The 23,252-nt window shown below is 41.8% G+C and overlaps 1 protein-coding gene across 1 annotated transcript in view; it reads left to right on the top strand.

Moving 5' to 3' along the window:
• The window catches only part of TBCD (tubulin folding cofactor D), a 120,212-nt gene that overhangs the window by 94,254 nt on the left and 2,706 nt on the right, over positions 1-23,252 (top strand). The window contains exons 27-38 of the mRNA XM_005424536.2: positions 373-491; positions 1,247-1,338; positions 2,237-2,377; positions 5,286-5,369; positions 6,672-6,830; positions 7,619-7,757; positions 12,496-12,617; positions 13,688-13,765; positions 19,587-19,676; positions 20,064-20,151; positions 20,682-20,791; positions 23,168-23,252. Coding sequence (XP_005424593.2) covers positions 373-491; positions 1,247-1,338; positions 2,237-2,377; positions 5,286-5,369; positions 6,672-6,830; positions 7,619-7,757; positions 12,496-12,617; positions 13,688-13,765; positions 19,587-19,676; positions 20,064-20,151; positions 20,682-20,791; positions 23,168-23,252 — 1,307 coding nt within the window. The remainder of the gene's footprint in view (positions 1-372; positions 492-1,246; positions 1,339-2,236; positions 2,378-5,285; positions 5,370-6,671; positions 6,831-7,618; positions 7,758-12,495; positions 12,618-13,687; positions 13,766-19,586; positions 19,677-20,063; positions 20,152-20,681; positions 20,792-23,167) is intronic.

Below are 23,252 nucleotides of genomic sequence, written 5' to 3'. Positions count from 1 at the left end.
TAAATATAAAAAGAGCTTGCTCCCCTGTGCTTAGCCAGAAATTTGTGCTTGTACCTATTAGTCAGATGTCTAAAACTTGATAGCTCTTTGAGAAGTTTGTCTTTTCTCTCTCTGAAATAACAGGCTTAGTATAAATACAAAGTCCGATTTTTAGACAGAAAATATGAATTCATTCATGTAAAAGTGAACATTTTAAAATTTTTATCCTTTTTCTATAAAAAACTAAGATATTCAAAATTTTAGTTTAACAAATTACAAAATTTTCCAGCTGCTTTGTTTGGGGGATCTTTTCCTTATTTTCTTTCTTTAGCCAAAGATGAAATTTTAATGATGTGGTGCTTGCTTTTCACTCTGCAATTGTATTTTTTCCAGATGAGCTGGTGACACAGTACGTTTCAGAACTACAAAACTCAGAGGAAATGATTCGTTGTGGCTTTTCACGAGCTCTTGGGGCCCTTCCAAGATTTCTGCTGAAGGGCAGGCTCCAGCAGGTGAGAAAACAGGATCATTGTAATGAATGAGTGAAACCTGTGACAGTAATCAAATTAATAATAATGATCATAATTAAAGGTCTTTGTCAAAGGGGTTTGAATGCTAATGCACAGAAAATCATCATGAGTTGAGTTTGCCATAGTTTCTGATAATTAATGTTTAGTCCTGCTTTAGTGGTGTTAATGGAAAGCCAGAGGTTGGATTGACCCTTTGCTATGGGATATTGGTCCAAGGGAAGAGAGAAGAGAGGAGAGAAGAGAGAGGGGAAGAGAGATTTGCTACAGGGATTGAACTGAAACCCCTGGAGAAATTGAGATATGAAGCTACAAAGTGAAATAGAAATACAGATCTAGAATATAGATGTTAACTTTTAGTAGAAAATTATACCTAAGTGCCTTGAGCATCTAAAAAGCTGCAGCAGAGAGCAGAGGCCTTTTGCCCTTAGGCACAATTCCACAAAATAGAAGTGGTGTTTCCATAAGGTTACCGTGCCCCAGACAGAATGCAAACTTAGCCTGTTGTTCTCATTTTTTTGGATATGTTGTTCCCATAAACAAGAAGAACTGACAGAAATACATATGAGTTTCTGAGTGAAGTTGTGTAAAACCTTACAGGCCTCTCCTGGTGAGAATCCAAACTCTGCTGCCTGCTTGGTTCCTTCATACAGGATTGAACTCATTTTACAATGGTATCTAAATTTAACATAGTAAAAAATGCTTTGGGCTTGTATATCTCAATCTTTGTATTTTTTCAGGTTTTGGAAGGTCTAAAAAAAGTTACAATAATTTCTCCTGAAGATGTGAGCTTTGCTGAAGCCAGGAGAGATGCCTTAATAGCAATTGCAAAGTATGTTTCTCACCCCTGCTTGTGTCTTAATTTTAACTCTTTCTGTAGAAGCTTTCTCCATTCTGCTGGGAACTGGGAGCATGAGTGTTAAAATCACTTACACACATCTTGACTGCATATCCATTACTCAATTTATTTTTAATTCAGGAAATTACCACACACCTGACTATGGACTTCAGCTCTGATAGTGCTGTCAGGTTTTTATCAGTTAACTGACTACCTAGAGTGTATTGTAGTGTTTGCTTTTCTCATGGGCTGCAATTTAATGAGCTTTACTGAGGAGGAAGAATATTTGTTTTTCCACAATCTTAAAAAGATTGAATTGATTTAAAGAAATTTATTTAAAGCAATTTTTATTTAAAGCAATATTTAAAGCAATATTTTCTATTTTGAGTGTCACAGTGCAGTTAATAGGATACATTAATATTTTATGCTCTTAAACTGTTACATTGCTAAAACCCCTGTGTCTTCAAGGTAAAGAAGTTTAATATCAGGTTCAATGCACATTGTGTTGGCCCTTTGCCCTTCTTGGTGACTTCATTTTAAGGAGAGTTCAGGGACTGACAGATACTGAAGCAAGTTCATTTTTGTAGTGTTATAGATGTGAAAGCTTTTCTGGAGTACTTCGATTTTTCTCTGCATTTTATAGGAGAGTTTAATGTGAAAAAAAAAAAGTAAAGGAAGTAAAGCAACCTAATTCCCTGCTGAGATCTTAACTTTTCCAGTGTTCCTTTGAACCCAAGCACTGCTCAGCAACCCTCAGGTCAAATTCAGCACAGAAATATTCCTCATTCCATCTGTAGTGGACATTACCGGCGTTATGAATTTTATTAACCAACATAACAAAGCTTGCTCTTAATTGCCTCCCATCCCTTCTTTTCCCCTTTTTTTTTTGCAGGGTTTGCCAGACAGTGGGTGTGAAGGGAGATGGATCCCAGCAGGAGTTTGTGTGCAGGGATAATGTTGATCAGATTTATGCCACGCTGCTCACCGGTGTCACCGACTACACCACCGACAGCCGGGGGGACGTTGGAGGATGGTAAGGTGGGGTCAAATCCAGGCCAGCTTTGGTGTCCAATGAAAAGCTGATGTGTTTTTTAAATATCTTAGAAACAAGAGCTCCAAGCTTTTGGAGATTTGAGATTTTGGAGATTTGAGCCTAGGTAGGAATTACGAATGCACAGCAGGAAGAGAGGTAGAAAGTGAAAGGTGAGGCTGACAAGTTTTGGTTGTCTTTCCTCAAAAATTTGGAATATGGGGACTGATCTGTTCAAAACTGAATTTAAGCCTTTTTCTGGTTCTGTGGGTCACATGAGTTCCTTTTAGTGAATACCAGGAATGTATTTAGTTGCAAAACAGGGATTTAAAGCATTACTTCTCTTTATTTGAAACAGCACATTTGGTCCTGCCTGATCTCTCTTGCTGCACGTTGCTGTTGTGGGGATTTTTTGCCAGGAGAGGGAGCAGCTGCATAACATGTTGAGAGGGATAAAAACCCAATTGTGCTGCAGCATCACCAAATCTTCTGTGAGTTTAGGGTTTCAATGATTTCAGATATGGGACTGCAAGAATAAATTATAAATCTAGAGGAATACATCTGCTGATGGGAAATCTGTAGCATAGGTAGATTAATAAATTTAGTAAACTTAATAAGATTAATAAGATCTTAGTAATGCTAAGTCTATAGCAGTCCTATTTTCATGGCATTCCTCAGTCTTCAAGGTCCCCCTAATATACAAAGAAGATGCAGTGTGTGACACTGCATTCCTCTGAATGCTCCGTGTTCCCTCAGTCACAGTGATCTGGAAAGACAGATTTCAAATTTCAAAATTCCTGACTGTAGAGGCTCGTGTCCTTTGGGTTTGTGTTTCACTTCCAAAGCTCTAACTGGGGTTGTGTCAGCACTTAGTGATTGGAAGTTCCTGCCAGCTTTGAATGGGAGAGATCATGAAGAGTTCATGTTATTCATGCCATCCTGTAGAATTACACAGCATAGGAATATGGATTTTACAAACCAAACATTCTCCTGTCAGGGTGCTTTTCTGCACCTATTTAATAGCAAAATGTGCCCAGCCTGAAGTAGTACTTGTTAATAAAAAGCATTAAATTATCCTAATTCAGGAACAAGTCCAGTATCTGCAGATTTAAAATACTTTTGATGCTGTGTAGAAGCCTCAGAGCAGTAACACCAAGTATAGAGAAGCCATGAACTCTGTAAATGAATGTGATAGAGTAATTTTAATTCTTTTATTTATTAGCAGTTGATTTTGAGTGAAATGCTGGTTTTGAAAAGGCTGCTTAATTTTATTGTCTGAATCCATAATTTTAATTTGAAATGTGCAGGTATATGTTGCTTTTAGAGATGAAGAATCAGCCTTGGGTGATTATTTTAGATATGAAGAATCAGGCTTGTTTTTAGCTGTGGATGATAGTGTTTTTGTATGGTAATGAAGTGGTAAAATACATGTATTTGACCTGTCTGGCAGCTGCATGAATTATCTCAGGGTACAGAGATGTGTGTTCAGATTCAAAAGTGCTTTCAGCACCAGATACTTTTTTTTTTTGAGCTTCTTTGAGCAATTCCAGCCACAATCAAGTCAAGAAACATGTAAATCAGAGGGGGAAGGGGGATCCTGTCTCATGGCAAACTCTTGGCTGCTGAAGGTTTTGTGGTCTCTCTAATATCAGTGCTTTCTCATTCTGTTTCTTCTAAACCAGGGAATAAGATGGAAAGATATGGAGAGAAATGCTGTTTCTCTGGAGAAACTTTGTCTTTTTTGTGGAATTTTTGTCTTTCTTTAGTAGAGTCGTGGGAAAGTTTCACCAACTTTACTCTCCATATGCAAACTTTTCCTTTCTTTTGACAGATTGTTTGCTGGGACATGTCTGATCTGTCTACAGGTGGTAGACATGAATATCTAAGTCAGATATGATACAAAAAACTAGTAAAACATAACCTTGATGAAAGACTGCCTGACTTGTTTTAAGCTGCTTTGGAAAAAATGATGTAATTTACCTTTTTTACCATTATAACAAATGTCCCACCCAGTTTTAGATTGCACCTGCAAGTTGTTTTGGAAATCAGCAAGAGGAGTATTTCTTCTCATAGAAGGCTGCTGGGTCTTTTCAAATAGTTTTTTTTCCTTTTTTAAAAAATTATTACTGAGAAAGGATGACATTACTCTGAGTTACCATTTAGTGAACATGCTGGGCCTGGTCATGTGCAGGGTCATGTCACCCACTGAGGTATTGCCCTTGTCTTCAGTTTTTTAAAAACTCATGGATTGACAAGACACGGTTTAAAACAGCCATACTGATGATTTTTAAAATTAAAATTACACCTTTTTTTTAGACATTTTGAAGGGAGAAGATCATTATCTAGATAAGACTCACTTCAAGCCCAATTTAGTGTTACTTTGGTCAAACTTTTCGTGAAATTAATTACTGTTTGGCATAGAGATTTAAGCTGCTCTGAGTCACAGCTTGTTTTTAATGTTAGGAATATTAAGCTTGAAAATTTACAAGAATGTGACAGTGTTCAACATCTGACTGTCAAAATGTGGGTTGACCTTTTCAAAAAATAATTTGAAGCAGACAGCGCACTTAAGTTTAAATACATCTACTTGCACATGAAATATTACTAATAATTATCAGTTTTAACATTCTTAAAATAAAGAGTAAGGCTGATGACGTCTGGCTGGAATAAAAACCAGGCTGGTGAGGCAGGGGTGACTGTTGGACCCTCAGTGCAATGTGAGCTTTGTTTCACAGAATGGGACTGGGGGGGACACTCCTTGTCCTCCCAAAATATGGGAGCTGCTCTCAGAGGTCATTGCTTTTGTTCTTGTGAATTTGTGCTGGTTTCTTCACCCAGCTGATGAAATTGAAGGTGTATTTATTGAAATAAGTGCTGCTGTGGCTGCTCTGATCTGTCTGTGTCTCCACAGGGTGCGTGAGGCTGCCATGACCAGCCTGATGGAGGTGACCCTGCTGCTGGTGCAGAACGAGGCACAGCTGATTAATGCCAGCATGTATGGTGACATTCATGTTCTGTTCTGTGTTTAGCTCTGGAGCTCCATCCAGCCCTGCAGGACACTCTGTGCTCCTCCTTTATTGAGTGTGACAGAGCTTTGACAGAAGTGCATCAAGCCATGCAGATGTGGAGGATGTTACATCTGGTTTTTAGAGGGAAAACCTTGTTGGGAGAGCCTGGGTGGCAATCCCACCTTGGAAATGCAGCACAGCTGTGGGATTTGGGCTAAACCTGCCACCTCTGTGCTGCTTCCCAAAAATGCTCACTGAAATAGAAAGCAAACCTGCTGCTTATCCAGAGTGTCACATTAATTTCAAATGTGATCAAATGTGAGCATGAGTTTGGATTTGTTTCTTTGCAGAATTATTAGTAAGGAAATAAAGAAAAAGAATTTACACTGAGCTTCTGATTTTTAATTTTATGATATGGTACTCCTAATAATAAAAGAATTAATAATAAGTACATTTTTAAAACATACCTTGAGCTGCAGCAAAACTTTCCTAATAGTGCTATTGGTTTGTAGACAGAGTGTGCCAATGGTTAGGTGAACATATACATGGTTTGGTATTTAATTAAAAACCCCCAAATGTTGAAGGACACCTAGAAGGAAAGTATTCTCTAAGAACGCACTGCTCACTAGTGCCCATTTTCAGGGGCTTCCTCCTGTTCAGCTGTTTATACACAGATTGTCCACGTGGAACTGAGAAAAACATTCCTGCCAGCTGGATCCCATTTTGTCAATATTCTGGGCCTTGGTGTAACTGAAGGAATTTTAGCTGGTTTTACTGTCATTAGTGGGACGGAGTGTTGTAGCTGTGAGTTTAGTTGTGAGCATAAACCAAATAGGATATTGTTAAAAACTAGCCAGAATTGAACTGATTTACTTGGGGTATATGAGATGGAGGAGAGACCTTGTCCTCTGCTACACATGCGGTTTTCTACTTCAAAATGTGCTTTTCTCAAAGTTCTGCTCTATTTCCATCTGAAATGTAGCAGTTCAGCCAGGCCATCAATCACTGTGTTATCTTTTTGGATGAAGGGTGGGGCAGTATGTGTAAAAGATGGATAAAATATTCTGTAACATATTCTGTCATGCTGTTTTTTGGTTGATTGATCATGATAAAGCCTCATGACTCTATCACCATCTGGATATCTTAAATCACTTGTGTGTTCATTCTGAAGAGTTAAACCAGAATACTTCCCTAGCAGGATCATTCTTATTCATTTAATTGAAACATTTTAAATCTAAATACATATTCTACTGCTTAAATTTTCTGATTAATTGTTTTCTTCTTTATAGCTGCAAGCAGATTATGTGCTGGCTGGCTCAACAGTCAGCTGAAAAAATAGATAAATTCCGAGCTCATGCAGGATCTGTGTTCCTTACTCTTTTGCACTTTGACCATCCTCCAGTTCCACACGTCCCTCACAGAGAAGAGCTAGAGAGGATATTTCCAAGGTAAGGTATTGAAAAATGTCCTAAACCAATGAAAGTAAAAGATAAATGCACACAGTTACACCTAAACCAAGCAACCTGATGTAATTTTTATGCCCAGTATGTGTATAGAGGAATATTTGGTGTTGTCAGGATTTCATTGAATTGACCTATGAATATGCATGAATTTTTTTTTCCTCAGTTGGAAAACATTAATCATAATGATATTTTTTAATGAATTCTATTGTTTTAACCAAGCTCTAGTTGCAGTAGTTTTCCAAGATGGACTTTCTAGTTAAAGCAAGAGTGAGAGCAACTCATTCCTGAGTGGTGATTATGGTACCTGATGGGTGTGAGGAACATCCAGCTCTGTGCTTGGGGGATCCTCAGCCTGCTGTGATCCTCAGCTCTGTCTGTGAGGCTGCTGATCATCAGCATCATCAGTGCTGGGAGGGTGTGTTGGCCTTTCCTGGGACAGGTCTGTCCTTGGATCAGCTGTTGAGTCACTGGTGGTGGGAGAGAACACGGTGAAACTGCAGAAAGACACTTGTTTTGTGAATGTAGGCAAAAGTTCCTGGGGAAAGGAAAGTGCAGTTCACATCTTCCCTGGATCAGAACAAGGGTTTGGAGATTTCTCCACTTCACTAGCAGTGGCTGAAGCTTGGATTTGTATTTACCCCGTATGCTCAAAGACCAATGTTTGATTTGATATCTAGGTAATTCAGACACCTTCCTCCCTGGTGTGGAGGAGCAATGTGAGGAGGAGAAAAGCAGTGCACCCACACAGGATGATTCTTTCCCTTCCCTTTCAGGTGGCAGAAGGAGACGCTGAACTGGAACGCGGCGTCGGAGGCGTTCCCTCGGATCACGCAGCTGCTGGGGCTGCCAGCCTACCAGTACCACGTGCTGCTGGGGCTCTCTGTGTCCGTGGGGGGACTCACAGAGACCACGGTGAGACACCTCTGCTTGCACACCCAATGGCTTTCTTGGCTTTCCTTTTGAATTGTCGTTGTCTTGACTTGCTCTGTGCTGGTTTTCGGCTTCTTTTTTCTACCTCTGTCGAGGTCGGGGTTGAAGGCATTTGAGACAATTGTTCATGTTCAGGCTTAGGTTATTTCTACTGCAGTTCGTTATCAAGGCACAAAAATGGCTAACTATCTCTTGTTACAAGGTCTTTTAAGGCTGAACTGTCCAATTAAAAATGACACCTAAATTATTTTCACTTTTAACCCAATAACCGATCACTCGAAGTCCACAATGGGGACTTTTCTGTCCAATTACAAAATACCACCCAAACCCATGAAGAAGAACAAGGAAGTCTTCTCCAAGGCCACAGGTCAAATGCAAGTGCTCTCCTGGGAGTCAGAGTCAGCTCTGTCTGTGCTTGGGGGATCCTCAGCCTGCTGTGAGCCTCAGCTCTGTCTGAGGCTGCTGATCATCAGCATCATCAGTGCTGAGAGGGTGTGTTGGCCTTTCCTGGGACAGGTCTGTCCTTGGATCAGCTGTTGAGTAGCTACTGCTTTCAGACCTGATGGCCTGCTTGGTTTTCCTTTCTAAACTGTCATTGTCTTGACCTGCTGAGTGCTGATTTTGGCTTCTTTTTTCTGCCTCTGTCGAAGTTGGGGTTGAAAGCACTTGAGACAATTGTTCACATTCAGGCTTAGGTGATTTTTACAGTCTCACAGCAGTGAGTTCTGCAGCCTTTCATTAACAAGGCACAAAATGGCTAACTATCACTTGTTACAAGGTCTTTTATGGCTAAACTATCTAATTAAGAAATTACACCTAAATTATTTGCACTTTTAAGCCAATAACTGATCACTCAAAGTCCACAATGCAGACTTTTCTGTCCAATTACAAAATACCACCCAAACCCATGAAGAAGAACAAGGAAGTCTTGTCCAAGGCCACAGATCAAATGCAATGCTCTCCTGGGAGTCAGAGTCTGTCAGCACATAAAGTGTAAAATTCTCAGCATCCAGAGCTTCAACAGCTGAGTGTGCAGGGAACAAGGAGTGAGGGTGCTTTGTTTGTCCTCTCCTGGACAGGACCTGGGAGTTCCAGCCCCACAAATCCAAATCCCAGCCCCACAAATCCCAGCCCTGTGCTGACTCTCCCAGCTGGGATCAGAAGCAGTGCAAGGGGATTGCTGTTCTCCAATGGGGTGAAATCCCATTCATTTGTCACCTGATGCAAGGTGCTAACTGGTAGTTGTCTGTAGGTGTTAACACTATGCACAGGTTTCTTTTTTTAATTATTTTTGATAAATTTTCTACTAAAATACCAATGAGATGACAAAAGTTCCATTACAAAGAAATATCATTCAGATGTCTGTCTAAATCCTCTGAGCTTTGCAATCCTTATTTCATTCTTCTGGCATGAACCATCTCTTTATCACTGACTTTGGCAGTCTGCTATGCTGCCAAATTTTTCCCTACTTTCTTATAATTTTAGTGTATCCTTCTGTCCTTTTATTACAACTTGCATTGGTAGTTTCAGAATTCTTGGTTTCCAGATATTTGGCTTAAAACGTTTTTTTGATTTGTTGTAGCCAAAGATGTAAAATATAAGAAGACAATTTTGGGGATAAGGACATGGTTCAATATGATACCACAGAGGAACATCAGAGCAGTAACAGAATATTTTGGACTGTCAGTTAAGTCTTTAAATCCCAGTGGGCCTGTAACAGGAGGAGGAGGCTGTGAGTCAACACCCCAACAGTGGTGAAGAGTGTTTCTAATTAAGATTTCCATCTCAAATTAAGAAAACCAGTAGAAAAGTGCTGGGAAACAGAATTTTTGTGAAGGGGGGAGCAGCTCCTGCTGGGTCACAGCAAGAAGGAGTTAAAATCACCTGAAGCTTGTCTCCCATGCCTTCCCCTGGTCAGCCACAACTTGCCCAAGTGATTTTGTTTGTTTTTTTTTTTTTTTCTGGTGCTGTGGGTTCTGCTCTTGGGATCAAGAGATATCTGTGAGCCTTTGGGCTGGGGGAGCAGAGAATTCAGTGTCTGTGCAGTCTCTTGTGTTTAAACCAATTCTGAGCATTTGAATGTTTCTAAAATGGCAACTAATTATATGGCAAGGTCTAATTTAGAACTTTGGAAACATGTGTGTGTTGGTTTGTGACAGTAATTATCAGATAGACAGTGTAACTCTTAACAGATTTCTTTAATAGCAAACATGCACATGAAATTCAGCTTTCAGTCAAGCACAGTTAATTACAGGAGGCTCCACCAAAACCAAAGTTATTTGTCTAAGTAAAAAAAGAAGGAAAGTTTTGGAGAAACAGACATTTTGGCTGCTATCTGGGGTCAGAGGAAAATTCTTATTCAATATTTTAATATTTTTTTTAAACTCCTGGTTGCATTTAGTTGTGAAAAGTTGGAACAGTTCAGTTACATGCAGCTCCCTTCCCTTGTTACCATCTGACAGCGTGTTAAGGGAAACCTTCTGCAGTGTTCTCAAACTGTGATTGTGAAATGTTCACTTTTCTGTGACCCTCCAGTTTTTCTTTCTTTTCTGGCTAAAATATTCTCCAGGGCTTTAGAAAGAAGATGAGCTAATTCTCTCTTGAGTCAGCTAGAGAGGCAAGGGAGGGCACTTACACTTGGGTGTGTATGTGTGTGGTGAATTACTTTTAATATCTAAAATGTGATATAGGAATTAGAATTGATGTGTTTTACAATGACTGGTATTCAATCTACTCTGTCAAAGCCTGTAGCATTCTTTGCTCAATATCCAGAGACTGATTTAAAACATTAATAGACAATTTTAAGAACAATTCTATTAAGTCCATATGAAAGAAGCAGCTTTCTAAAATTGTGGATGGGGGAAAAAGATTACTGGAATATGTGTTCTTGCAGTGATGTGTGTGTTCTTGTGACTCTCTTCCCTCTCACTTCAAAAATATCTGTGCACATGGACACGTGGACATGGAAGTTAGAAAGAAGATTTTTGTATATACTGCAGGATAATCTGAGTTCAAATGTCAGTTTGTCTTTTAGTCATCCCAGGGAATCCACAGGAGAAAGGCTCTGTTGTAATTCCGTGGTCAGGGGCAGTTTGGCTGCAGCTAAAATTGCTCTGCAGTATATTTAGCAAGAGTAGTTCTTTGTTTGGCTTTTTAAAGAGATTTTCTGGACAGAGCCATGTGGGGTCTCTGAAGTGTTGTGGTGGCAGTGGGGCTGCTGGAAGAATTGCAGCTCAGGCATTGGAAATAATCTGGAAAAACAGAAGATGTCATTCCCTGTGGGATTTGGCACTCTGCTCCATCACCATGGTTCAAAGGGCACTTTCTCTGTGTAAAAGAATCTGCTAATTATACATCTGGCCCACAGTGATGCATATTTCTTATGGCTGCATAAAACCCCTCAGTCTGTGGAGATCAGATGTACAATGCTGGTCTTTCTCCAGTGCACAAACCCTGCAGTTGCAGGAGTCAGGATATAATTTTGATATAATTTCATTACTGTTGAACTACATTACATTCTAAATTTTGTTTAAGCACAGAATGTCCTGTGATTCCCTTTCCCCCTAAAGAGTGAAGATTTTATTTTAAAATGGTATAGAAATTGTAAGTAAAGCCTTAAAAATAAAAAGGAACAACATATTCTGAACTCTTGAAATTCCTCCCAGGCAGTAGCAGAGCTGTGTTACTGTGTAGATCTCAACAAACAGAAATATTGGGGTGTTAGTAGATTATATTTTAAAACATCTGGTTATTGGGACAAATCGTATGCAAATCAATGCATGTTTGGTGGAAGAAAGAGGCCCCAAATCCTCTTTTCTTGGTTGAGAGTTCTTGAGCAAAATACACTTGAGACCAATTCCAGGCATTCTTTTCTTACAGAGAAAAATAGTGTGAATTATGCTATTCCTGCTTCATGTAAGGCATCGCTGCTAAAAGTACAAACCAGAGCCCTGATGTATTTCATAAATACTCCTTGGGAAAGTCCTGGTGTGCTCCTTCACCTTCAGAGTCATAGCAGTATTATTCTCTGAAGCTTAAAAAGGAGAAAAACCTGAAAGTTTGCCAACTTAAAAAGGAAAAAAACCCAAAAGTTGTCAACTTAAGAAGGGAAAAAAACCCAAAAATTTTCCAGCTTAAAAAGGAAAAACCCCAAAAGTTTGCCAGCTTAAAAAGGAAAAAACCCCAAAAGTTTGTCAACTTAAAAAGGAAAAAAACCCAAAAGTTGTCAACTTAAGAAGGGAAAAAAACCCCAAAATTTTCCAGCTTAAAAAGGAAAAAGCCCAAAAGTTTTCCAGCTTAAAAAGCAAAAAAACCCAAAAGTTTGCCAACTTAAAAAGGAAAAACACACAAAAGTTTGTCAACTTAAAAAGGGAAAAACCTAAAAGTTTGCCAGCTTAAAAAGGAGAAAAACCCAAAAGTTTGCCAGTTTAAAAGGCAAAAAACGCCAAAAGTTTGCCAGCTTAAAAAGGAAAAAAACCCAAAAGTTTGCCAAATTGAAAAGGAAAAAAAACCAGAAAACCCCAACTTTCCTTGGAAGTGGGTTAGTGCAGGTAAGACAGCCATGGTCTGCTGGGTTTTGCTGCTGCTTTGTGCCCTTTGTGCTGCTGGAGGGATGTCCCAGGGCAGCCGTGCTCAGCTGGAGGGCAGGGCAGTCCTGGAGCCCCTGTTTCTGTGGCAGTGGCTTTTTCCTGTCCTTCACTGGAGGTTCCTTGTGTTGCAGCTCAGGTACTCTGCCCAGAGCCTGTTTGACCACATGAAGAAGATCCAGAGTGACCCCAGTGCTTTGGGGAGTTTTTGTGAGACGCTGCTGAAGGTCTTTGAGGACAACCTGAGGAATGACCGGTAAAGCTCGTCCTTGGCTGCTTTCCCTTTAACCCTTCTTCCCTTTCCTTCCCTTTTTTCCCTTCCCTTTTGCAAGTCAGATGTGTGGCACATGCAGTGAATGCCCAAGGCTCATGAATTTGCTTTAATAGAGATGTTGGTACAGCAGGACCTGTGGTAAAATATGAAACCAAGGAGTGATGGCAAAATATTTTGCACATTCAACTTTTTAAATCATGGATGGGTTTGGGTTTCAAGGGACTCAAAGCTCATCCCATTCCAGTCCCCTGTCAAGGGCAGGGACACCTTCCACTAGCCCAGGTTGCTTCAAGCCCCATCCAACATGGTCTTGGACACTTCAGAGGATGTGACACAGCTTCTCTGGGCACCCTGTGCCAGGACCTCCCCATCCTCACAGGGAAGAATTTATTCCCAATATCTCATCTAAACCTGCTCTTTTTCAGTTTGAAGCCATTCTCCCTTGTTCTGTTGTATAAATAAAACAATAAATATAAATATACATATACATATAAATATACATATAAATATAAGCAAATTAAATGTAAATATAAACAAATCTTTATCTAGATACAAATATATATATGTATAATGTAGAAATACTAATTTATATTATTATTTATATTATTTATATTAATGTATAAATAAGATACTGTTGTATTTTTATTTTGTTTCCTGTCTCAAGTGTTGAAAACATGGCCATGGTTATTCCAGCTGACAAGTGTTGGTTCATTTGGTGCTCTAACTTCTGGTGCAGTCAGTGGAATACATTGTTCATATTTTAGAAAACAGATTAATATTTTCTAATACTGTCAATTGTGTTTTCAGGACCCTGCAAATGTAAAGCAGGGGTGTTGTTAATTAGTTTTTTTTTCCTTTTTGGCTGGGAGGGAATGTCCCCATTCAGCCAACACACACAAGGTGCTGAGCAGCCCTCCTCTGTGTAAATCAGAGTTCTAGTTTACCTGTGTGTAGGTATGTAGGAAGTTTCCTTCCTTGCTCCTGATTAAAAATAGTATAAATCTGTATGCCAAGCAGCGTGTTTACCTTGTTGAATCATTTTCTTTCCTCAGGGTGTCTGTGCCTCTGCTGACAATGCTGGACCAGATGCTGGCAAATGGCTGTTTTGATATGTTCACTGAGCAAGAGAAGTAAGTTGCTGGAAGTTTCTTTAGTTTATTTCTCACTGTGCATCAGGGTTCTTCAGTCTTGCCCTGGCTGCTGCTCTGGGGGTGCACAGGGCTCCAAGTGTGAGTCTATACTGCAATGCTTTAGCTTTCCCTAAGTTAAACAGCCTTGAAAGGGTCTTGACAAAATCTTTGAGTCTCTTGTCTGTGTAGAAGTTTGTTACTTGTTCTCTGTTTGACAGCCAGGACATTAATCAAATTAAATTTGCATGTTTCACCTGGGATTCTTGGACCAGTATCAGATCCATTCTTCATTTTCCAGCTTCCTAAATCCCTGCTGGTTGGAGCACATTCCTTGCTGTACTGGGAGCCCTGAGCACTGGCAGTGTCCTGTGTGGTGCTGCAGAACCCTCTGTGCCTACAAGCTGTTGCTCCCCCAGTCCCACTGCTTTGCTTAATGTGAATATCTCCAAAGATGTTAATTAAGATTCTAATAATAATAAAAAAGGCATGTCCCAGCTCTTCCACCCTGAGCTCAGTCCTGTGGAAAGTGTTCAGTTTAGGAACAGATAAATGTGAGTGAGATACTCCAATGTGAAATCATGGGGTTTTGCAGATGTTTCAGAAAAGAATGATTTGAATTTCAGTAATATTAAAATCTATTCCACAAGCTCTCCCAGGCAGCATCTTGGCACATCTGCAGGTATTTACAGAATTGTGCAATGTGGATCCTGCAAGCACAGGTACTGCATGGGGAACTTGTTGATTCAAGAACTGCTCACAGCAGATAAATCTGAAAAGCCTTCATCATTCTGAAAGTTTGGATTGAGCCCACTCTTGTCTCAAAGTGTGGTTTTAGATAATATTTCTGAAATTGCACTTGGCAGTCCCTGTTTGAATGAGAATTTAAAGTGAGTCAAGGACAGATGGAGTGGATATTGTTCAGTTTGATAATTGTGCCACTGATCTGGGGCTTCCACACAGGCTCCAGCCATCCCTGCTGGGGAAGGTGAGAGATTATGGGTGGAAATTCCTGTCAAAGTCTTGTCTCCCAGGTCACTGAACAGAAACCAAGAGGTAGCAGCAATTCCTTTGCTGTGTGAGTGACTCAGCCTCAGCCCTGTGGTGCCATTGTGATGCTTTGTGTAAAAGCCTGAAATAAAATCCAGGGCTATTATGGGGGAAAAGATTTTGAAGCTGATCCAGATGTATTTGCCTCCAGTTTGATGATGAAACCAAAAAAGAAAATGAATAATGAAGCAGCCAAGTGGATCATGCTGATGTCAAGGGAGTGAAATGCTGGCCTGGGGTGCAGAACTTGTGACCATGCAGAGCCAGGAAGGGCAGAGCAGGGGGGAGGTGGCAGGCAGTTAAAAGATGGAGAGTTTAATTCCTGCATGTGTCAGATTTTGGGAGTGTAGGTTCCTCCTGGTGCAGAGCTGGCCATGGGTGAGTTCCTGTGCTACTTCACAGGGCTCTGCCATGCTCTGCGTGTGGATCAACACGTGATGGAGGAGCCCAAAATTCCCTTTCATGCATTTTGTTACTCTCTTGGGTCCTTTGGGTGTAGTTAGGGATGGATCCACTGCTCCAAGGCCTGCCTGCCCCTGCTGTTGGATGCCACCTGCTCCTTTTTGAACAGAAAGTCCTGACTTTGGGTCTGCTCTCTGAAATGGAGCCATTTACTCCCTTTCCAGAGCAGCCTCCATAAAAATGTGTAAGAACATTACAGGGTGGATGGGAAAATGGAGACCCTGTTTGGGGGCATGGAAAGGCCACATGTGCCTGCAGTGTCAGTAGAGTGTGCCTGAAATACAAGTTGAGATACAAGCATGTATCTCATGTATTTTTCCTTGGGATGTTCAGCTCCCATTTCATTTCCTTCCCTCGTTATTTTTTTACCATGTTGGGCTGAATGGAGTTTCAGCAAGGGAATTGGCATGTAGGATGTCTGTCAGGATTATACCTAAACCAGCCACCAAATAGGCAACTGCTGCATTGTAAAAAAGTGTTTGCAAATGCATTTTGAAGTTTGTAATGGAAACTGTGTGCTCTCCCACACGTTTATTTTCTAATAAAACATCCACAGTCCAGAATGGGTAATACCCAACAGTGCTTCATTTAACCAGGATTAGGAGCAGGATCAGTTTGACCCTCGTGAGTGCTCCAGTTAAAACCAGTTGCCACAGGGTGTCACTCCTGCCTTGCACAGGTGGAACCCACCAGGCATTTTCCTGCCTTTTCACACCCTGCAGCTTGTACAGTTTGGAATATAAAGCTCAACATTTCTGGTGTGGTTCTGCAGCTGAATCTCAGTGTTGGGGAAGCTCTGTGTGGTTGGTGTTTGATCTCTGTGCAAAAGGACAAGTGAGCCCTGGGTGTTCCTGCTCCTCTCTCCTGGTTTGGATGTTTGTGCTCAAGGGAGGTGGATTTACCTTGTGCAGAGCTGGCCAGCAGGGATGGGGAGTGTGGGGTGAATATCTGTCCTGTGGGGCTGGAAATGAATCAGCTTGTGTCACCAGGGTCACCAAAAGGCTTTCAGAACTGCCTCGTCTGTTGTGCTGGGCTCAGGGAAAAGAACTGCTGCCAGGAATACTCCAGTTGTTATTTCCTACCTGTCCTGAGGTGACATCAACCTGCTTGTCCCTCCTGCAGACAGGAATGGTTTGTGGCACTGCAGTGAGTGGCACTGGAGAGCTGCTCTGCCTGAAAAGTGCCTTTCTCCCATGGGCTTGAGGGATTTCCTCAGTCCCACAAGTTGTGCCAAAATGTTGCTTCAAGGGAGGGAAATAGGGAGGGAAATAGGGAGAGAAATAGGAAGGGAATAGGGAGGGAAATAGGAAGGCAATGGGGAGTGAATAGGGAGGGAAATGGGGAGGGAAGTAGGGAGGGGAATAGGGAGTGAATAGGGAGGGAAATAGGAAGGAATAGGGAGGGAAATAGGGAGGGAATGGGGAGTGAATAGGGAGGGAAATGGGGAGGGAAATAGGGAGAGAAATAGGAAGGGAATAGGGAGGGAAATAGGAAGGGAATGGGGAGTGAATAGGGAGGGAAATGGGGAGGAATAGGGAGGGAAATAGGGAGGGAATAGGAGGAAGGTTTCTCCTGGCAGCAGGGCAGGTGGGTGCTGGGCTGCAGTGTTGGGGATGCTGCAGCATCACTGACTGACTGCTGCTCCCACCAAGCAGGCCAGCAGAGCCCTCAGCTCTGTGCTCACACAGCCCAAACCCTCCTGATTCCATCCCAGGGCAGTTTGTGGAGCTGCTCTTGTGGCAGTGCAGGGAGTCTGTGGGCTGGGGACTGCTGGAGGCAGCGGGCACAGCTTGGAGCAGAGCTCTCAGGAATGCACTTTGGGCTGCTGGGACCTCTCCAGTGGCTGCCCTGAAAGCACAGAGGTACCTGGATGGTGGGGGGACCCTTGAGGATGCTGAGGACAGAGGAGAGTGGCAGAGCTGGCATTGGAGTGTCACTGCTCACAGCTCCTGTGGCTGCAGGGTCCTGCTGCTCAGTGGGTGAGGGATCCCCAGTGCTGCTGGGGCTGCCCTGGGGGCTGCTGGCTCCTCAGAAGTGTGGTCAGATGGGAATAATACTCAGTGCCATGAAAACAGAACAGCCTTGGAACGGCAGCTCAGGATCTTGTGCTCTCTGGGGTAATAAATGGTAATAAATGGCATTTCTCTCTCCTACATGTATCTACTTCACACACTAACAGAAGCACCCATGTATTCTGTTTTTTTTTTCTGGTGATCTTGCAGTGCTTTAAGGAAGTCTGTGTCCCCATTGATCCCCAGTTGATAATTTCCATGTACCCATGCTCCCCTGGATTGGTTTTTAAGCAGTTTTACTGCTCTTGCATGAACAGCTGTGCAGCAGGGAGCTGGCAGGGGCTGGTGGCAGCTCCACCCTGGCAGTGGCACTGCTGAGACCCAGCTCACCTGGAGGAGGGACAGCAGCACCTCTGGCAGTGCCACGTGTCCCCAGTTCACAGAATGCAGAGAGAACTCTCTTTCCCCAGGGCTGATGCTGTTCCTGCTGGCACAGTGCCCACACAGGAGAAGGAATTTTCTCAATTTCCTTTACAGAGGCCAAGCTATTTGAATCATTTGAGATCACACACAGGTTAAGTTTGGTTATTGCAAATGTAGAATTGGCAACCAACAGAAAGGAAAGTGCATCTGTTTTAAACACAAAATGCTGCTCATGAGGTTCCATGTTTTAAATTTGTTCCAGATGCTCTTGTTCCAATTGGTCTCTTTGTTGCTCCCCTTCTCAGTGATGTCCCTGCTGTTCAGCCAGTTTAAATCTCACCTAATTCACTGTATGGCCTGGCCTGTGCTGAGAGGCAGGCATGCACTGCAGGGATTGTTATTAGCTCTCTACACAGGCAGTTTGTGTAACTGGGGAGGGAGAAGGAGAAATTCCACCAAGGTAAGACAAAATATACCTCAGCATTCAGAGAGCTCTTCCCTCACCAACCCAGACAAATCCATGCCTGTAGACACACACAGACTCATTCATGCAGATGTCTGTTGTTCTGTTATGTGTAGAATTCTTCACCTCAGTTTACCATGGTTTGGTGTTCAGGTTTTTTAAATAGTTCACTTTTTGCCAGTACGTGCCAGGATTTTGTTACAAAATTTTAAAAAGTCATTAAAAACCACCAACTCTTGTCTGGAAAACTCTACAGAACAAGGCACGTTACCTTAACAAAACATCTTGGCATTCCTATAAACATCTTATTTTAAATGTTCTGCCCTTCAACAGATGACAGTACCCAGCTTTCTTCAGTAGTTTTTATCCACAGCTCTGAATTGCAGTAGCAGAAAATGAATGTTACTATTTTTGCTTTCTGCTTTCCGTACACAATGCAGTGAGGTTTCCAAAATACACAGCCTAGAAGTTATTGTGCTCACTAGACAAATATGAAATAGTTTCTTTTGCATCTATGGCACTTCAGCCTTGAGTGTGGCAAGTAAAAGATTAAATAATTTGAACTGAAATAAAAGCATTAGTCCCTCTTTCCTTCTCTTTAATAGATCCTTGGAATAACTAACAGCACTTGTGTTTGTACGAGTGTCTGGGAAAGAGCTGTGAGAATCACGTTTCCCAGACTGTGTGGAAAAAGAAAAGAATTTGCTAAATATATTTAAAGATGGCTTCATGGCCTGTCCACGTAATAGAACTGTGAGCCCTGTGTTTAATTACGTTGTCTGGAATCACTGAAGGAATTTGGGCTGTGAAATGGTGCAGGAGCTAAGAACAACATTCATCCCCTTTTATGTAAATTTGGTTGGAGACCTTAGGGAATGACCATGATGGTTTGGGCTGTAAAATGGAGTAGTTATGAACAACATTCATCCCCTTTTATGTAAAGTTTGGTTGGAGACCTTAGGGAATGGCCATGATGATACACAGACTGAATAACTTATTTGGCTATAGGATAATGCAATTCCTGACATGGTATTTCTGATCATTCCACACTGCTTAAACACAAGCCAGTTATCCATGGACTGAACCTGTTTGGCTAAAAAGAATTCACTCCTCAGCACACAGATAATAGCAATGTAAAGAATTAATAATCATTTATTCCCTCTCATGTTAAAAAAACAAGAGAGGGAAAAATTATTACTAATTATTTAATAACTGAATTATTAAATAATAATAAGGCTCAGGAACGTGGTAGCCAAACTCCCCTAGCTGCTGGGGGGAAGCACAGAGCAGCCTGCAGTGTGTCTTGCCTTGCCTTGGAATGTTAGTTTGGCATCCTGACAATCATGAAATGTCTTTGAAATTCTGCTGAAACCTTCTGCTCATCTCTTTTTCTTTCTTTCTTTCCCGTTTTCAGCCATCCCTTCCCAGTGAAGTTGTTCACCCTCTGTAAAGAAGAGATCAAAAGGTCCAAAGACATCCGGAAGCTTCGCTCCAGCATAGGAGTGTGAGTTAATGAAATCAATCTTTTCTCCCAGAAAGTGAGGAGTATTTCACTTGCCAGATGGAACAGTGAGGTCTGGTTCATGTGGAATTTAAATGGAAAATACACACAGATACATGTGATTGAAGGTTGTGGGAGTCTCAAGGTTCTGGATGGTTGAAGTGAAACATATGATGTGGTGAAGTTGAACAAGGTTTAAAATTTTATAGTCCTAAAGATGCTTAAAGGGAATAATTTGCTTTTTCTTTGTAGAGAAAGAAAAAAAATTAATCATTTGCTTTTTCTTTTTCCCCTCCCTGCCTTTTTCCCAATGTCCATCTTCATCCTAGTTCTCAAAACTTACTTGTGCAGTTATAACACAAGATCTGTTTTTTTTCTGTTATTTTCTAGATTTTGTGGCCTGATTCAATTTCAAGGAGACATGAGAGAAAAAGTTTTCTTCCAGTTGTTTCTCCTCCTTTGCCATCCCTTCCCTATAGTAAGTACTGAAGACTTTGCACATTGAAAAAATTGACAAATGAAAAATAATTTTCTAAATTATTTTACAAATGAAAAATAACTCAAACGTGACTTTTGGTGCCTTCACTTTGTACACTAAGTCTGAGATGCAGACAGTGTGCTGAACTGTTGGTAAGAGAAGAAGACTGAAAAAACCAAAAGTGCCGTTCATCTCTCAATCCTAACACAGAACTTTTTAGGGGTCTCCCCATCAGGGGGATCCTTGGAGGGGGTTTCTGCTGTGGGGCACTGCCCGGGCTGCCCAGGGAATGGGCACAGCCATGAAGCTGCTTTGGACACAAGGACAGGGTGTGACTCCTGGGGATGTGCAGGAGCTGGCCTGGAGGGTCCCAGGAGCTGGCCTGGGTGATCCCAGCCTGGATGATCCCAGGAGCTGGCCTGGGGATGGTCCTGTGCAGGAGCTGGCCTGGGTGGTCCCTGTGTGTCCCCTGCCCTCAGCAGCCCCTGTGGCTCTGGCCTGGCTCTCTGCTGCCTCTGCCCTCCCTGCAGATCAGGAAGACCACGGCCAGCCAGGTGTACGAGATGCTGCTGACCTACAGCGACGTGGTGGAGCCAGCCATCATGGAGCAGGCCACGGCCATCCTCAGTGACACCAACTGGTGAGTGCAGTGCTGCCCCAAAATGCCCCTGGAGTGACCAAAATTCAGTGCCTGTGAGAGCTGTGATAGCTCAGGTCCAGCTCTTTCTTGCTTCCACGACAGCAGTGCTGCAAGGAATTCCTCTGGTCTAAAGAGCTCTCCAGGATCCTGGCCCACTGGAAGGGGATGGATAAAATCACCATTAGATAAAGTAAAATAGCCATATTTTTCTAACAACATAAAAAGGGAGGAAATCTTGGAAGTTTTCCACGAAGCAGAGACTGGGCTGTGCAAACAGTCAAACTTCAAGTGCACAGACAGTTTCTTGGCATTTATGAGCACTGGCAGGATTTGGGGAAAGGAAGGATCTCTGCAAGCTGGAAAACAACAGAATTAGCAGAACAGCTCAAATCTCCCATGAAATGTAATTACTCAACATGCTACAAGCCTTGTATTCAAGCAAAGATTTGGAATTGGAGCAGTTTAGATGTTTCCCAGGATAGGATGGCATGAATTAAACAACCACTTCATAGAATGTATTTCGGGTTTTTTTTTACTTACCTCCTTCCAGGGGCAGGGGAAGAGGGTCCTGTTCTTCGTGAGCCTCATCCAGTGACTTTTAGAGCAAAGCAACCATTCCATGAGCACCTTTGCAGTGACAGGAGCAGGGAACCAGCATTTTAGCACTGGATTTTCCCCTTTCTGCAAATTCTGGCATTGGGCATTATTAGGTGGGCAGGTTTGAGAAAATACAGAATTTGAAGATAATAATTATTCATTTTGCTGCCTCGTTAAACATTTTTCCTTGTCACAGACCTGGCCCATGCAGCTGCCCCAAACAGCATTCACAGAGAACAGACAAATATAGAAAAATATATAATTTATTTAGTCATTCTATTAAATGAATTTTGTGTTGACATTTCATGGAAATAAATTTATCCCAGACAAGCTCAAAGAACAAATACACCTTAAGGATGGCTGACAGAGTTCAGATTGCAGTTACACTGTTTGACTTTTATGTAGTTTTCAGTTTATTTCTGTACTTGAGCTTAAAGAACTTTATATTTGTGAAAAGAAAGCTGAGTTTATCATTAGGAGGGGTGGCTGCTGCTCTTTTTTCTGAATTTTCCAGTACAAAACTGGAACAAGAGTCTCAGGTTGGAAGGAGTGGTTGCCTGCAGTGCTGCTGTGGTTACAATTCCTTGTTTAATGCACATGGAAGTTCAGGATTGTGTTGGGTGTGACTCAGAGCTCCATTAGCAAACCTGCATTTAAGGGCAGGCTTGCTCAGGAATTGCAGAAGGAATTTGTTAGCTGACACTGCAGGATGAGCTGAGTGCTGTCACCAGGGATGGTTCCAGGGCCAGCACTCACAGTGGAACAGGAAAAGCAGTGGAGTTCAGCTCTGCTCATAAACAACTGTGTTCCTAAATCAAAGCAAAACACTTCCCCAGAAAAACACTCCAGAGAAATGAATATTCTGTTTTCACCCTGTCATTTTTAGGGTGTGCCTGGCTTGTTCTGGCTTGGAGCAAGCCCTGAGTGCCCTGCTGCACTGTGGCCACTGCTCTGAGATGAAAGACAAAGAGCTCATTTACTCAAAACGTAATTGTTTTATCGTGGTAGATTTGAGCTATTTACAGAAAAAGTGATTTGAAGTTGTTGCTGAGTGTCACAGTGAGCTGCTTGTTTTCCTCAAGCTCTCCCAGTGCTCAAATAATCAGTCTAAATTCTGAATTACCCTAAGTATTAGCAGCAGGAAGCCAAATGGGAATTTGAAGGAGTATGGTAATTACTGGGATGCACATCTTTTCCTTGTTGGGACTCCAGAGACTTTATCATACAATTGTGTCATGCAGAGTTTAAACAAATTACTCTATAAATACTACACTGTGTTTAGCCACAGGAAACTTTCCAGTGGTAAATAAGACAAATTGTCCAAGGTGTGAAAAAAAAAGGTTGAAGTTATTTATAACTCACCCTTTTTTGTTTTTTCTTTATAGAGGGTCTTCTCCAAATCCAATCACTTTAGAGAGTAAATTAAATGAACTTCTATTCAAAAGAGTTGTTCAAATAAGAAGGGTTTTTTAATATAAAACCCTATAAAAGAATAGTCTTGGACCTTTTATTAGCCAGTGGCTAATATTAGCTGAAATTAGACATTTTATTAGACCTGTGGCAGATCTGGTGTGTATTTGTGGTTTATCTGACTTAGGGTGGTACAAAAATGGTCCTTTAGCCTTCAAATGTGACACAACAAAACAACCCCTGTCATTTGAAATGTGCATGAAAGGACACCCCCATTGTGGTGCAGGGCTGGCAGGGATCACTGAGGGAGTTTTGTGGATGTTTTATGCATTTCTCTGAATTAAGTGGAAACAACCTTTGCTCTCCCAGGGAAGCAGAGCTGCCCGTGGTGAGGGAGAGACGAAACTGCCTCTGCGACCTCATGAAAGTGCCCAGACCCCAGCTGGTGGCCAAG

This window comes from Geospiza fortis, unplaced genomic scaffold, assembly GCF_000277835.1.
Source record: "Geospiza fortis unplaced genomic scaffold, GeoFor_1.0 scaffold244, whole genome shotgun sequence".
Lineage (NCBI taxonomy): Eukaryota > Metazoa > Chordata > Aves > Passeriformes > Thraupidae > Geospiza > Geospiza fortis.
This window is presented reverse-complemented; position numbering and strand designations above follow the sequence as displayed.